General features: G+C 44.4%; 1 protein-coding gene across 1 annotated transcript; it reads right to left on the bottom strand.

Annotated features, from left to right (window-relative positions):
- Window positions 1-1,093: 1,093 nt before the first annotated feature.
- On the bottom strand, window positions 1,094-16,790 carry LOC106904866 (calpain-8-like). The gene is made up of 22 exons (XM_014969360.2): window positions 16,682-16,790; window positions 16,259-16,507; window positions 13,750-13,819; window positions 13,299-13,417; window positions 9,264-9,397; window positions 9,022-9,196; window positions 8,084-8,158; window positions 7,880-7,965; window positions 7,185-7,259; window positions 6,928-7,088; window positions 6,323-6,489; window positions 6,233-6,244; window positions 5,941-6,149; window positions 4,000-4,045; window positions 3,819-3,887; window positions 3,693-3,750; window positions 3,556-3,617; window positions 3,391-3,459; window positions 2,555-2,633; window positions 2,209-2,325; window positions 1,572-1,624; window positions 1,094-1,446 (listed from the first exon to the last, which is right to left on the bottom strand). The coding sequence occupies exons 2-22, from the start codon at window positions 16,493-16,495 to the stop codon at window positions 1,420-1,422; spliced, it is 2,100 nt and encodes a 699-aa protein (XP_014824846.2). The 5' UTR covers window positions 16,496-16,507; window positions 16,682-16,790; the 3' UTR covers window positions 1,094-1,419.
- Between the last annotated feature and the right edge of the window lie 278 nt (window positions 16,791-17,068).

Here is a 17,068-nt window from a genome sequence, read left to right as displayed (position 1 = left end):
ATTTTCTCATGTCGGTTACATCTGGAGTCTCTCCTCTTCCTCCCTTCCTAAACATTTGAACAAAGACCCTAGTTGTCAGAAAGACATTTATTTTTCACCTAGACCTTGTTTTGTTTTTCTCCAGGTTTTAAGTGTCTTCCTTACCCCTAGAAAATCACCAAAGAATTTGACCTGTGAACAGACAGAACTTGTCTTTTCCATCCTGTTTTTATCTGAACTGCCCAGCATCTGTTTCCTTTTCTGAGCGATTCATCAAAAAACAGATTCCTGCTTTAGACCTAAAGTAACATATAGGCAATTTGGAACCCAGTGTTCTTATTTTAAAACGCTGATGATTTTATATAATATTGTACATATGGTTAAGTTTAAAAACTAGGATATTTTATTTTCCTAACACATCTTAAAGGGGACACTCCTGGCTTTCATTTAAACCAGGTTTTGAGTCTCTCTGACCAACACAGAGGTCACTAGAGCTCGTTACACCAAAATTAATAGTCAGGAGGAGAATCTTAGTGCTGTCAATCAACCTCATGTTCGTGTTTCTAAAGCAACTGAGAAGTAACTTTATGTTCCAGGAAAACCAGGGTAGAGCAGCGCCCATATGAGAATGACTGACAGGGCTAAGACCCTCTTAGAAATGGAGAAAAACGTGAAATTTTAGCCTCTGGCCCATGGATTAAATTATGCTTGGGCATTTTAAGCAGTTTTTAAGTATTTTTAAATCAATGAAACACATTTTGGCTATATTTAGAGCATATGTAACTTGAGTTATTTTAAAATCACTAACATGTTTGTCTGGGTTACAGAAATTTAATGTTTGATTATTATTCTTGATGATGGTTTTGACAAAATGTAATGTTTGTTGCTTGTTTCAACAAACATATTTTGTTGAAACAAAATGTAATGTTGCATGTATCATGTCCTCCAGAGACATCCTGTGTTTCAGAATAAGAGCCACCTGGAGGATCTGCTGCTGAAAAATATCAAGCTGAGTCTGATTTGACGGAGCTCAAAGGTCCAGTTAAAGTCAGAGAAGGTGAACATGTGTCAGATAATCTCTGGTGCTCCTGCTAGTGACACAAGGAAACAGATCTCAGGCTCACACCACATTTTATTTTATATGAATTGTCATCAGAAAAAAACAGCAATTTTGTTAAAACATATTTATTTCTTAATGTGGAATTATTTTCTTAAGTGAATAAATGCTCTCAAATGAAAGTTAGGATTTTCATCAAACTTTCACATGTTACATGTTTTCAGTAAATATGATTTGGATATTTTTTCATAAATGTTTAAAAAACACGCTCAGCGAAGCCTAAAATGTGTCTGATGCTCCGTTAGGGTCAGACTCGTAGTGGTGCAGTCGGTGGAGACGTTCGCTCTGCTTGATCGTTTCCTGTTCAGCTCTTCTTTTCCAGGTTAGGAGTACATCACAAGGTACATCCACTAGAAGAAAGACATTATTATTTCCTTCATATCTGTAAGGCAGGCAGAGACCGGACATTATCTGTTTTCTGCCATGTGTTTGTAAAGATGCAACAGTTCAGTCAGAGAAAAATCAGTTTAATTACCTCTGGTTCTCGAAGAGTCACGGCTGCTCCATCAGATAACTGTCTGAATATTTCTGCAGTATTTGAAGAAATTGAAATAATTATCAATAAACAGGAAATAATCATAAACTGAATTACTAAAATAAGCTTTCAATGACTTTCCAGTTTCATAAAATACAGTGTCATATTTAATTCCTTCAGTGTAGCCAGAGACGGATAGTAATTAGTTACATTTAGTTGAGTAAAATTTCTGGATTTTCTACCCACTGAATGAAAATTAAACATGTTTTATCCAAAATTTCACCAGACTCAGACATACACCTGCAGTTTCTGTTAAAGTTTCAAAGATTTTTTGTTGGAAAAAAAAATGGTTTGGAAATATTTCATTTTGCCTGATTTTGTTATTTTTTGTTACTTAAATGAATTATCAGTTTACATTATGGTCCGCCTGATGATGTAAATCTTAAATCTTAAATAGTTGATCATTTTACTCTTACTTGAGTATAATTTCTCTGCCCTCATCTGCTTAACACACAACCAGCCTGGTTTATCAGGATCTCAGCAGCAGTAAAATCCCAAACCCCAGATCTGGCTCCACACTCTACTTAGGTTTTGGCTTGGCGATCACCAACACGATGTCCTCTGATCAGATGCTTACGGGACATGCGGTCAAAGCGAAGGACCAAAGCGATGAAGTTCTCCAGCGTTATGAATCCAGAGGAGGCGCCGTAGCGCAGAGCCATGACGTTCAGCATGTCGTCACTGATCGTCTTTCCTGTGCAACAGGGCAAAGTCTGTCAGAGCTTTTATCAGACCTGCTGAGCACTAAGCTACGGCTAACAGTCAAAAACATTAAACTGATGAATCTACACACGGTCACAGCACACTGGGGGATGTGGGGCTGACTGTGGGTTGTTTGAAAACTAATGCAGGCTTGCACATGAGGCAGGGTGTGAGCAAATAACACTGCGCCGTGAATCCAGCATGAATAAAACCTTGTTGACCTGAAGCCATGATGGCCTTCCTCAGCTCGCTGAGCGACAGCGTCCCCGTCCGAGAGACGTCGCAGTGAGAGAAGATGTCCTGAAGGAAGACAGAGGACAGTCAGCTGTCTGGATCTCCAGACTACAGACAGTTGAAACTATCTTTCCGTTTTCCTGCTTTTACTGTGTTGCATTCTGCCAGTGTTTTTCTATTTGTATGTGAAATCTGGGCCTTAAGCCAGTCGTTCCCTGTTAGCAGGAATATTAATGTTGTTGTTCTTCCCATGTTAGATGAGAGCAGAGGCAGCAGGACGGTGAAGGAGAGATTATTTCATATCTTCATGATCTGCTGTCAGCGTTCCTCTCATTCACACCACACAGTATTTCACCTGTTATCACTAGCAAAGGAGAGGTCATGTATTTTATATTTAGACATTTTATTGTTAATTCTCAGGTATTATTTGACTTCTGTATGATTTGTGTTCATAAAGGCAGCAGATAAGTCGATGTTTAACATCTGTGCTGTCACATTTGTCTAAAATGTCCATGTGTTTGGTGTTGTGTCCCGTTGATGATGTACTGAATGTTTCATGATCTGATTATGACTCTGTAAATATCAGTCTGCAACCAGAGTTCGGCAGCTCAGTCTTTAGGTTCTGAAAGCAGTCGGTCCACTGGCCTGTGGCTGTTAGTGATTATGATCCATGAAGCTCTAGTTTGTCTCTGTAACCTCATAATAAATAATCAGAAACGTCCTTCTTCATCCATTAAACTTAACTGGATGTTCTTTAGTGAGTATCGGCTAAAAGCAGCAGTGTGTTGTGTGGTAAATACTCAACGACCTTCACTGCTCTCACCTTGTACGTGACGATCTTCCTCCACAAACTGACAAATTCCTCACTGTTCAGCTTCCCAGTGATGGATGTCTGTTTGATCAGTTCGTTAAGGTACGTTCATTCAGAGGCAGGGGTTAAAGGTCAGACTTTACCCCCTTTGCTGTGGGGAGTTTGGGTGGAGGATACGTCCATGAGGGCAACCATGCTGCGGCAGGCGTCGGTGCTGAAGCCGCCAGACTTCAGGTCACCTGGATGAAAACACAGCAAGGAGTGAGAGTGATGCAGGTGACCCTGTGACCCTGCGATGGAGGCTCAGTCCAAACCTTTCAGGATTTTGCCGTTCAGGAGGCTCTGAAGCTGCTCGGCATCCACTTCCTCGTACTGTAGGAACAGAAATGTAGGAGGGTCTGGCGGTGGCTGCAGAGTGATTCTAGTGAAAAGCGCCTCACCTTGTCAGAGAACTGCCTGAACAGAGTTCTGTTATTGTCTTCATCCGCTGCGCTGTCCTGAGCAGAGGGCTGCAGGGAAGTCACAAAGCGTCACTTGGTATCGGTTCCATTCAAACCGAAATGTGAGGCGTGAGATGGGCAGAACACGCTGACCCTCAGAGAGCCTGGCAGTCTGGCCTACCTTCTCTGTCTCCATCTGCTCCGGGTTGTTTCCACCAGAGCTCTCACTGCAAGGAGAAACCACAAGCATTCACCTTCACAAAACCACAAATTTCACTGATTCTCTCTGCATATTCAATAGCATTTTAATCTGAGCAATGGATGTAAAATATTTCATAATCATTATTGGTCATCATTAGCAACGCTGCTTGACAGATTCTGGTTCTTTGGATGAACAAAGCTAAACGTCAGCGATGCGAAACGTTTTAACACTGAAGCAATAAGCTGCTCCAAATGACCAATAATTCACCTGAACATAGACCTGCACAATGTAGACGTCACTGGTAGCGAAAAATAAACTACAGTCCAAATCCAGCTGCATTGGGCCAAAACCCAAATGATGCTCTGCTGCCAGACACGCAGGAGTCTGGCTGACTGCGGCTGTCCGCGGTGCGTTCAGGAACCGCCGGCCACCAGAACACCGGCTGCTTTAGGACTGAGGCTGTCCGCGGTGCGTTCAGGAACCGCCGGCCACCAGAACACCGGCTGCTTTAGGACTGAGGCTGTCCGCGGTGCGTTCAGGAACCGCCGGCCACCAGAACACCGGCTGCTTTAGGACTGAGGCTGTCCGCGGTGCGTTCAGGAACCGCCGGCCACCAGAACACCGGCTGCTTTAGGACTGAGGCTGTCCGCGGTGCGTTCAGGAACCGCCGGCCACCAGAACACCGGCTGCTTTAGGACTGAGGCTGTCCGCGGTGCGTTCAGGAACCGCCGGCCACCAGAACACCGGCTGCTTTAGGACTGAGGCTGTCCGCGGTGCGTTCAGGAACCGCCGGCCACCAGAACACCGGCTGCTTTAGGACTGAGGCTGTCCGCGGTGCGTTCAGGAACCGCCGGCCACCAGAACACCGGCTGCTTTAGGACTGAGGCTGTCCGCGGTGCGTTCAGGAACCGCCGGCCACCAGAACACCGGCTGCTTTAGGACTGAGGCTGTCCGCGGTGCGTTCAGGAACCGCCGGCCACCAGAACACCGGCTGCTTTAGGACTGAGGCTGTCCGCGGTGCGTTCAGGAACCGCCGGCCACCAGAACACCGGCTGCTTTAGGACTGGGGCTGTCCGCGGTGCGTTCAGGAACCGCCGGCCACCAGAACACCGGCTGCTTTAGCTTCTGGTGACTGGTGGGCCCTGTGAGCATACTGGGCCCTCAGACCGTACTGGGCCCTCAGAGCGTACTGGGTCCTCAGACCATACTGGGCCGTCAGACAGTACTGGACCCTGTGAGCATACTGGGCCCTCAGAGCATACTGGGCCCTCAGAGCGTACCGGGGCCCTCAGAGCGTACTGGGCCGTCAGACTGTACTGGACCCTGTGAGCATACTGGGCCCTCAGAGCATACTGGGCCCTCAGAGCGTACCGGGGCCCTCAGAGCGTACTGGGCCGTCAGACTGTACTGGACCCTGTGAGCGTACTGGGCCCTCAGAGTGTACCGGGTCCTCAGACCGTACTGGGCCGTAAGACTGTACTGGACCCTGTGAGCATACTGGGCCCTCAGACCATACTGGGCCCTCAAACTATACTGGGCCTTCAGAGCATACTGGGCCCTCAGAGCATACTGGGTCCTCAGACCATACTGGGCCCTCAGAGCGAACTGGGCCCTCAGACCTTACTGGGTCCTCAGAGCATACTGGGTCCTCAGACCATACTGGGCCCTCAGAGCATACTGGGTCCTCAGACCGTACTGGGACCTCAGAGCGTACTGGACCCTCAGACCGTACTGGGCCCTCAGAGCGTACTGGGCCCTCAGACCGTACTGGGCCCTCAGAGCGTACTGGGCCCTCAGACCATACTGGGTCCTCAGAGCATACTGGACCCTGTGAGCATACTGGGCCCTCAGACCATACTGGGCCCTCAGACCATACTGGGCCCTCAGACCGTACTGGGCCCAGTCCGAGCTGTGACCTACTGGACGTGTGTCTCGGCCTTGGACAGCACGGTGAGGATGAAGGACGCCGTCTCGTTGGGGTTGAAGGTGGATGGGACGATCAAGAACTCTCCGGGCTTCAGGCTCAGCAGCTGCATCACCTCCCGTGCGTCGGTGTATCTGTCCATCTGAGCCACCGGCTTGTTTCTGCCGAAGAAAACGGCTGGGAATTTCCCCCTCACGGCCCTGTACTGGAGCGCCACAACTTATAACTTTAACTCATTTTTTACAGCGTCGCCTGCTCAACACTGGCAGATGAAAAAATAACACTTACTTCTTTAGGCACCTTGAAGAAAAGGAGAGGGTGAAAGGTGTTAGAAAGTGTGAGATGAATCAAAGATGGCGGCAGGAAGACGACGCTCACCTCAAACACAGAGAAGCCGATGTGGAGGTTCTGGACCAGCCGCCTGTTCCTCTTGTCAGGCTTCTGCATGAGAGACACCAGCAGGTTGTTCTCACCCTGACTGTCTGCACAGCCGCCCTGCAAGCCTCCAACCTCCACCCGGTACTGCGGATTGGTCCAGAAGGTCTCTGGGAGGAAAAGAGGAAGACCTCCATGAACGTAGGATGAAGAAGCCCGATTCATCCCTGGGAAGCTGATGCAATCATCAGTTTAATTCACCTTATAGGTTCAACAAAATTTCTCCTCTTTCTAAATTATTTAACGCCATTTTCCTTCATTTTATCTTTTGCCTATTTTCTTTCCACGTTTTTCCTCATGTCCTTTTTTCTTTACATTGATTTTTCTGTTTTGTTCTTTTCTTTTTATCATTTTCCCCTCTTTTTCAGTCTTTTTCCTGTATCTTCTTTATTTTTTCCTGTATTTTCCTTATTTTTTCTTGTATTTTCCTTATTTTTCCCTTTACCCAAAGCTTGCAGTAACCTGACCGTCTGACAGCAGGTTGAACCGATCCAGAGTCTGACCGGCCCTGTGCTGTTTTCTTTTTAATTTATATTTTTTCTTCGTACCGGGGTGATTCATGCAGCCTCCAGCTGAGATCCCTGCGACCCAACGGCCTTCGTGGAACGAGGATTTCCAGTGACAGGATGAGCTCCCATCAAGGAAGTCCGGACACGAGCAGCAGATGTCCAGGTCAGAGTAAAACTTGCAGAAATCCTGCAGAGTCATCCTGGACAGTATTTGACAGCAGGAGTGAGGTGATGGGAAACAATAAGAGCAGAGTTTATTCTCAGCAGTCTGCTCGGAGAAAGCGGGTCCAGCTCACCAGAACTCGCCGTCTTCACACACTGAAAGGCAGGTTTCACGATCCTGAGGACTCACCGTCTGCCACACAGGCGACCTTCAGGAACAAAGCAGGAACAGGACAGGTGAACAGAACTCTGTAGGATCAACTCAACAGCCAGAAACATCCTCAACTCCGGATCATCTTGGTCAACTTCAGTCACTTCAGAGCCTGAGCCTTTGGGCCCGGTACCACAGCCCAGAACTTTGGTCAGTGTGGTTCTGATGGAGCCACTGAGGGAGGGCGGCCATGTTGTAATGGCTGCTGCCTGGATAATAATGACACTGATGCATCAGCACCATCAAACCTGTTTCAAATGGGAACCAATGAGAAGGAAACCAGTGCTACGCTGGTTTTCTGATGGGTCAGAAACCCAACACCGCTCTGTTGGCTCCAAACTGAGTGTGTTTCTGCTGTGAGCCTCTGGGGAACGGTAGATATTTGCACAGATCAAACCGAGTTTGATGACGTAAAGTGGCTGTTAAAGGACGCCTCCTGCTGGCGGTCCTGGGAAGCTTTCTGAACAGGAAGAATCCATCTTTAATCCCTTCATCGTCCCATTCAGCCGTCTGCTAGTTCATCCTCAGATTGCTTACTGCCTGAGATCCGGCTCCTTCACCCAGAAAGGCCAGACGGTGTCGGCATGAAGGATGGAGGAAAGAGGCGTTTGTTCTCACCGGTCGCTCCAGTCTCCGCTCCACTCTCCTTGGCCCCAGGGGTTCCACAGACGCACCAGACGCTCAGTCTTCGCTCTGCTCAGCACCTGGCCAACAGGTAGCAGACGCAGCACTCACCAGATGATCAGTCTGACTGCAGCACTTACATGTTGAACTAGGCTGATTCTCTCCATGTTGGAGTTCCTGTTGAAATCCATGTTTTACCTCCCTGACTCCAGTGACGGCATAGGCGTGGCCTTGAACTAGGCCGTTTGGTAAGACGGTGTTGGCAGAAGTCTCCTAAGAAAGGAGTAAATTCAGGATTAAAGTCAGTAAATGTACATATTATGTTATAGAAAGCCTGAGCTGGGCGTCAGCTGCTTCCATCAGTCAGTGAAGACTTAGGAAGGTTTCAGCTACAGACGCCTTCTCTGACCTACAACAACAAAACCTGAAGAGCTTTAGTGGCTGTTAATCTGCAGACTGACAGATTGTTCTTCCAGATTAATCCACCGGATCTAGAGCCGAGGTCTAACCTTCACACGACTTCTAAACAAGCTGATCAAAATGTTAGCAGACATGAGAGTTTATTAAGAAGCTCAACATTTCTGCTTTGAATTTTCTGATTCTGCTTTTTCAGTTGTTTCATCATATTTCCTAATAACTGAAGTGACAAACTGCCCAGTGAATTTGATGAAAAGGTTTAAGTTCTGAATCTGTCCGGTGCCGACTGGTGCTGGAGCGACCCAGCGGGAGGAGAACCCACTTCTGATTGGTCAGAGCGGTTTGGACGGGTTTAATGTTATTACTTGACCCAGTTGTTTAACTTTGTTTCTAAAAAGGTAGATAAATTGTTTATGTCTTCTCGTCATCTTTCCCTCCTTGGGGTGAAAAGATGAAACCTGAGTCCTGGCATGTCTGAACTTAGAGCTTCCCGGATCCTGGCAGTTTCATGAAACCTTCACCTGTCCTTTCTGTCATGTTTCAGCAGATTAATCCTGTATCAACAGTCAGTTGGTGGCAACCCCAGGTTTTTCTCTAACTGGTTGACATCCAGAACAAGTTTCTCTGTGTTATTATGGTGTATTATAGCAGGTCCAGATCTGCTCAGACTCGCAGGGATTTCTCAGTTTGGAGCTGGCTGAGGTGTGATCGTCTCTTACGCCCTGCGGAGTCCCGCAGCCCATCAGCGACTTGGCCTGGCCGGCTCTGCACATCAGCTCCCACAGGTCTGCAGGCGGCTCAGACAGCTGCACACACATGTGGACGCCGCCGGTGAAGTCCACCATGGCCTCCACTGGAGTTCCTGCATTCATGTCTGAATAGGAGCCACAGACCCTGACACAGCAGGGCCAGGTTAGACACAAACACGTCAGCAGCAACGTTTTATCAGCAGCTCACGTACTTGGCGTAGGCCTTCTCCAATAGAGCGGGCCAGAACTCAGTCGGGTTCTTAGAGTGGACAAAAATTAACTGGCCGTTGATTGTTGGCAGCTTATCGTCAATGACGACGTCGACCCATTTTCCAAACCTCCAGAACTGAAATGTAAAGAAAACAGAGTTATTTTGAACTAAATAATAACAGCAAGATTTTCCAGAGAAGATGGATGTTTGTCTGACAGAAGGAACCTTGAGGGACTGAAGTCCTCCACCTGCAGCTAACAAGCTAATTTCAGTTAGCATTAGCTGGGTGTTGGAGCTCCTGAGGGTTCTCAGCTTGATCTGGTAACTTCTTACCAGCTTGTTAGATTGTTAGATTCACTGGACCAACGTCATGCAGCTAAGTTTGGGTTCACCTAAATGTTGTGGCAGTTCAAGAGTCTGGAGAGCTGAGGCTAGCTGACCAACAAAACGGATAGCTGCTAGAGGCTAGCTGACCAACAAAACGGATAGCTGCTAGAGGCTGGCTGGTCAACAAAACGGATAGCTGCTAGAGGCTAGCTGACCAACAAAACGGATAGCTGCTAGAGGCTAGCTGACCAACAAAACGGATAGCTGCTAGAGGCTAGCTGACCAACAAAACGGATAGCTGCTAGAGGCTGGCTGGTCAACAAAACGGATAGCTGCTAGAGGCTAGCTGGCCAACAAAACGGATAGCTGCTAGAGGCTAGCTGGCCAACAAAACGGATAGCTGCTAGAGGCTAGCTGGCCAACAAAACGGATAGCTGCTAGAGGCTAGCTGGCCAACAAAACGGATAGCTGCTAGAGGCTAGCTGACCAACAAAACGGATAGCTGCTAGAGGCTGGCTGGCCAACAAAACGGATAGCTGCTAGAGGCTAGCTGACCAACAAAACGGATAGCTGCTAGAGGCTAGCTGGCCAACAAAACGGATAGCTGCTAGAGGCTAGCTGGCCAACAAAACGGATAGCTGCTAGAGGCTAGCTGGCCAACAAAACGGATAGCTGCTAGAGGCTAGCTGACCAACAAAACGGATAGCTGCTAGAGGCTGGCTGGTCAACAAAACGGATAGCTGCTAGAGGCTAGCTGGCCAACAAAACGGATAGCTGCTAAGCCTTCTTCTGACACATAATAACATGTACTAAAATTTTTTTATTTTATTTTTTTTTTGTTAGTTTTTTTTTTGTACAACATAATAAGCCCTCCGGTCACCTTGTTACCTTTGACCTTTTGCCCGTGACCCAGTTGCCTCTTGCGCAGTGAGATAAGGCGGCTAACTGGAGCTCAACATAGAGAACGTTCCAGATTACACATCAGTTTTTGGTGAATTAAAACGTTTTGGTGAATAAAGTGGAGCAGACCTGCTGCTTGTCAGATGATGGAAAACGTTGAAGTCTCGTTTCTGCTTCAGCGGTTTAAGCAGAGAGGTAATGAGATACAACAGACACTGACAGGCCTCTGTCTGCCTTTCTCTGAAGAACTACTGAGGGGAGGAGACAGCCAGGTGAGGAGAAACTGTTCTTATCTATCATTCAGTGTTTTTATCATACAGACATTAGGCTGTTGTTGTTGTGCTATTAGCTAGCTGCTAGCTAACGACTTTGCTAGCAAAGCTAGATAACAAAAAGCTTCTTCCCTGTATCGTTAATGATATCAGTCATTCTTCAGTATTGATTATGCAATAGGGGAACATCGCCCGTCCAGAACCGATCATCTCCATAATGGATATATGTCTAATTTCCTTTGCTGAATAAAGTACATGGCATTTATTCTGGCGTTAGGTAAATGTAGCTTGAAGGAGAATAGCACTTAAATAAAAGTCCAACAAGGATATTCATTTAGAATTAAAAATAACTCACCTGAACTACCATGATAGATATAATGTATGTAATAAAAGTCATTAATGAAGGAAAAACTCAACCAGACTTTAAGTTTAGGGTCTGGTTCTCAGAGTATGGAGTTAATTTTTTCCCAATTCAATGAAAAAAAAAAAAAAAAACTAACCTCAGTTAAGTAAAATACAATTGTAATCAAAACTTTTGGAATAGTAATGATTTATTTTTAAAACAAAAAGTTTTGTTTAAAAAACTTTAAATAACTAATTTTTGTCTTGTGAACTTAAAAAGTTATTTGCCAAACATAAACTTTTATTTGCACACATCAGAAATCTTTTGTTGTGATTTTAGGCCCCGCCCCTGATGTCATGTGAGAATCACAAACAAAAACTTAGAATAGCAAGAAAAGATTTATGACAAGAGCAAATAAGTTTGTTTTGCAAAAAAAAGTTTTACTTCATGAGACAAAAATGTGTGATTTTAATTTTTTAAAAAGTTTTTTTAAGCTAAACTCAGCAGGCTTTTCTCATGGTGACATGCATTAACAATTAAACTTTTGCTTGTGTTTTTTTTCTGCAGCTCCAGTTAAAGTTTGCTGCAGCTCTGCTTTCCTGAATGGACCATCTTCATCTCCACTGCAGCAAACAGGCAGCTCTGTTTTATAGATTAGTCCACTAAAAGGTTGCATTGGGCCTTGTTTATATTTTAATAGTGTAATTCTGTAAAAATATGTCTGGTGGTCCAGCTCTGATTTACATGTCTTGCTAAATTGCAGGTTTGAATATTGCAAAACTTTTCTATAACAAAATAGACCTGCAGAAAGAAATTACTAATAAAATATCTTACATATGCATAGTTGTATGATCTATATAGAGATTTTCCTTAGCTTTGATTGTATATTTCACAATTTTGTAATTTATCATTAATTAAACTCAAAGCTGTGTGGCTTTGTTAATATTCTGTCCTAGAAGGCGGTAAGATGGGCCCCTTTTTTGAGCACCTGCCCCTGTAGTGGCCTCTGCACGGCCCTGCCCTGGAAGCTCCTCCACATAGACTTTGAACATAAACCAGATGCGCCTGACGCTCAAAACGTTCTTGGTGTGAATGCATCATTAAACACCTTCCAGAACCTATAGGTTACTTTCTAGAACTTGTGTGGAATTATGTAAAATCTAAAAATTAGCCTGGATGCTTATAAAAGTAATCTGCTAATCCAGAAAAGTATCAAAGTGACTTGTGAAGTCTGGAAAGATATCGGCTGGAACCAGAGGGAACTATGTGAGTCATGATTTACTTCCTTTCTGTAATATTTAGCATTTTGGATCTTACAGATTACATGGTTACTTTTAAAAACTTACTTTATTAACCACTCTGAGGAGTTCTTAAAGCTCATTAGCTGTTATTGGCAGAAATACCACCTAACTTTCCAGAACTTTCACAGTAACAAGTTCAGAAAGTAACCAGTAAACTCTAGGAAAGTACATCTACCTGTCTGAAAAGTATTTTTTTTATAAAGTAGCCTGCAGTTTCTGTGACATTTAAAGTCTAAGAAGTACTGTTAAGTTAATTAAATCCCTGAAAGGAAACGATAAGGTCCAGATTTCCAAGCTCCAGAGATTAACCGGAAAGTTTTGTGCAAATAATCTGAAGTTACTGCTCGCCCCAACCCAACCTGCAGGACGACAAAATAATTCACCAGTTCTTGAAAATTTTCAGAAAACTAACCTGAACTTTATCATAGACACACGTAAGGTCCAAAAAGTAAAACCTGTTCTTCAGCAGTAAACAGTTTGCTTCAAGTTACATCCAGTAAAGATATAATTTCTAGACTAAAAGGACCAAAACAATCTTAAAAAAGATCTTTCTTATCTGAACTTAAAAAATGAACCAAATGTTCTGAGATCTCATACATAAACTCTGAACAATATGAACAAAATAAAAACACATTTTATTTTGCACATATTTTAGTCCAATATCTAACATGTTTGTACATATTAGTGGTAAAATCATTGTCTCTATTAATTGTTGGAAAATCTGCAACCATAAGAGTTTCCAAATGTTTTTCTTCCATTTGTGTTTTTGACCCACTTCCTGTCCCGTTTAACAGATTAAATCTGAAGGAATAAGAGTAATAAGTTTGTAAATAATGTTATCTTAAACATGATTTCAGGTTTTTGCCAGTTGGAGAACAAAACATGGAACAAACCCTGAAGTGGAACAGGCCGCAGTAATCTTCATCAAATGTTTGCTCAAGAGGAACGACTTGTTTCAGGATGAAGTCCTGGAAGGTCAGCGCTCCAATGGAGGCAAGAAACCAACAGTTTCCTAGGCAACAACAGAAAACCATCTGAACATGAAGCTGTGAATGGTTGGGATGCAGCAGCGTCTGAAAGGCAAGACGACGCAGGTTCACTTGTGTAAAACATTTCAGCAACACGACAGTTCAAACCACGGCCTGCGCCGGAGGGAAGATCCTGGAAAACACCTCCTGCTGGTGTTGATAAGTGATGAAAATAAGCTAAATGAAGTGTTTATGAAGTGCTCAACACGGTTTGAACATGTCCAGGTTCCTCTGATCTGCATCTCCTGCCTCAACTTGCATGAACAAAAACCTGCTTTAGGGGCAGATTATTGAAAGATTAAGGAGATTTCCTTACCAACCAATCCTTGGCCAAAGTCAAATCTGGAGACTCCGTCAACAATGAAGGAAGGTTTGGGAACAATTTTCTGAAACAGCACAAACAAGTTGACATGTGAATGCAGCGCTTTATGCAGCCAGCAGCTCTGATGACAGGAGATCAAACTCAGCAAGACCGAACAGATTCACTGACAGAACAACCAAACACAACATGACAAACAGCTGGACAAATGCCAGACAAGTTGGACTATTTTGGTTTCACATATTCTGTACAGAGAATATATTCATATTCTGCTCACTACTTTTCAGTTCAATCCTGGATATAGAAGGATACAGTCACATGGAGTTTATCAAAGTTATCTGTTATTGTTTTATCGTTTCTACCATCCCGTCCTCCTGAGCAAGCATGTGGTGACAGTGGACAGAAATGACTCATTTTTCACAGGAACAAACATCCAGAACCAGGAGGAGCAGAACATCTAACAGCAGCTTTTCTTTAATGCTCATCTTTCAGAAACTTTATTTATTTAAAGGTTTAAAACGTTAAGAGCATTCAGCCAATTTCTTCTGCTTAGCTTTCTGTTTCTGTTTAGTTCCCTGACCAACAGTTTGCTGTGACCTTTGACATAAAGACACCAGGAAGTATTTATGAAACGACACACATTTGCTCTGATGTTTCAGTAAAGGAGTGTGAAACCTGAGTCCTGTTTGGACCTCCAAAGTTCGGTTCTGCTAATCACCTCAATATGTGACTCGGTGATGAAGCAGAGACTCAGGACCTGCAGGCCTGATCTAGCAGAAGGAACATGATGGATGCCGGATCTTCCAGCAGCAGAAACTTTGGCTCCCTTTTACGTTTCTTCTGAACAGGGCCAGCCCAAGGTATAAGCGAATTAAGCGGCCGCTTAGGGCCCCAGGGCAGCTAGGGGCCCCAGGGAAGCTAGGGGGCCCCCTAAGTGGAACTGTTTTTTTTTGTTTGTTTTTTTAGTAATGATTTTTTATGTGATTATATTAACAAAAACATACAAATTCATTATAAAGTTGTGATTTTTTTTTACAATAATATATATATGTGATAATGTATGTAGAAGTTTTTCTTATATGGACAAAAATAAAGATTAAAAAAATAAATTGCTCTTGGGGGGCCCCCGGTGGCCGTGGTAGGTATCGCACTACACGGTGATATGAGCTGCAATGAGCAGAGCATCCAAACCTCCAAAGCTCCGGTGGAAGATAAGTTGGCAAAACAATGTCGCCAAAAAGGACTTATCCTTCAGGGAGGGAGAAAAGGAGCTAGAATAGAATAAAGAAAAGAAAAAGGTTTGTTTTTCTTGGTAATGTAATGTTTATCAGAAAGGTTTGTGGAGCTACTATTAGAAACTTAGTGACCTGGAACGGTCCAGTTCACCAGCCAAACATTTATGCTAGGGTCTTTGTGTTAAACTGAGTTTTAACTTTAAATGAGTTGATTCTCATGGTGGCTCTGTATATTTCTGAGGTATTTTTGGCTTCAAAACGTCAAGTTTGATAATGTTTGATAATTAAAACTTCTCATTGTCTGACATTGTCTAGCAAAACGTTTTTACATCAGGCTACATGGCTGCTACATTAATATATCAATGAGCTACTCTGCTTTAGTTGTCAATATATATTAATTTGCTGCTGAGCACAATTATGTCTCAAACAAACAGTATTTTTATATCAATTTATAAGTTATGTGAAACTTGTCCAGTTAAAATTGTTTGAAGGCTCAGACTCAGTTCAGTACCGGTCAGGTGAGAAAGACTCCTGGTATAAATTATTATAATTACACCTAACAGAAATTAATGTAATCAGAGAATGTCATGACTATGTGTGTAGGGCTGCACCAATTTCAGTTTTCTGGCTGATCGCGGATTACCAATCTTTAAAAAGCTTTACCATTCAATTTAGATTTTTCACGATACCACTTTTTTTTTCTCTGAAATGTTGCTAAATGTACTGAGTTGGTAACAGTGGGGTGAATATTAACTGAAAATGTGCAGACCTGACCTGGTGGGCTGGTCTGTTAGTAAAACCTCTCACTGCAGAGCAGAAAAGGACAGAGGCTGATGTGGATAAGATCAACGTCACATGTAAGCATTGGCCGATCACCCATTTCCCCAAAGTTAAGGAAATCGGCGCCGATAAATGGGCCAACACATGTATCCTATATTATAAGTGCATATTGGATATAATGTAAACATCACTGTCAGAGATGCAATAAGTTTAGCAGGTTTTTGAATGATCTAACAATTTGACTGCTGGTTGCAGCCAGTCTACAATATTAGCAAAACTAGAGGGCCCCAAAACCAAACTTCACTTGGGGGCCCATGAAGCCTTGGGCCGGCCCTGCTTCTGAATTTCCTGCTTTCCTGATTTTACTTATTTTCCAGTACAAAAATACATGAAAAGAAGGCCTCCTTCTCTGGACCTGAATCATCCTCAGCCTCTTTAGTTCACTAAACATCCTCTGACCTCCAGCTGCGTTCTGCGTGTTCTGAACTCACCGACGGTCTGACCCACTCCACCCGGACCAGGTCGGCGGGCTGCAGGATGTCCCTGCCGATGGAGCGGTGGTCGGGGGGGAACATGTCATCGATGAACCTCACCCGGCGGATGAGGCAGTACTCTTTCAGCTGCTGGAAATCCTGGTTCAGGAACTTCTCGGGGTTGGAAAGGGTTCCATATCCGTCTTTAGAGCGACGAGCGCTGATGATGTTCATGCAGACACCTGGAGCGAGCATGGCTGCAGCGTCCTGCAGAAAGCACCACCAGTCTGCCTCTAGACCACTTCAAAACAACAGCAACATCCACTGAAGATGTCCCCAGAAGGATACATAACCCTGACGCTCACTGCGGTTCTCACTATTTCATAGATCACTGTATTCACTGAAGCAGCTTCCTGCTGTGAACACTGCAGTCAGACTTACCTTTTAAAAGTTTCTGTCAGGATCTCACCTGGTGTTGCTGTAGGGAAGACTGAGTCTGATTTGGGGGGCAGATTGAGGAGCAGCTGCAGCTCCTTTATAGAGCGGCTGACACCTGAGGCTGTTCTCCAGCAGACTCATTAGCTGAGCTGCCATTGGATGGAGCTGAAGCCAAAGGAACAGCGTTCAGACCTGCACACTCAGTCAAGCAGCAGAGTCTGCCATGCATGAAACCAGAAATGTTTGGAATGATTTGCCAAAGTTTGGTGAATTTCTCCAAGTTATTCGTAGAAACAGCATGAATCACCTGCAGAAGCAGCTTCTTCCTCAGTTCCTCTGTAAAGTGAATCTCTGTCGGTGAACATGTCGGCGCCTCAGCATGAAACTCAG

Source organism: Poecilia mexicana, unplaced genomic scaffold (assembly GCF_051168715.1).
Source record: "Poecilia mexicana isolate PSO_F unplaced genomic scaffold, ASM5116871v1 scaffold_23, whole genome shotgun sequence".
Taxonomy (NCBI): Eukaryota; Metazoa; Chordata; class Actinopteri; order Cyprinodontiformes; family Poeciliidae; genus Poecilia; species Poecilia mexicana.
Note: the sequence above shows the minus strand (reverse complement) of the source record. Positions and strands in the feature narration are given on the sequence as shown.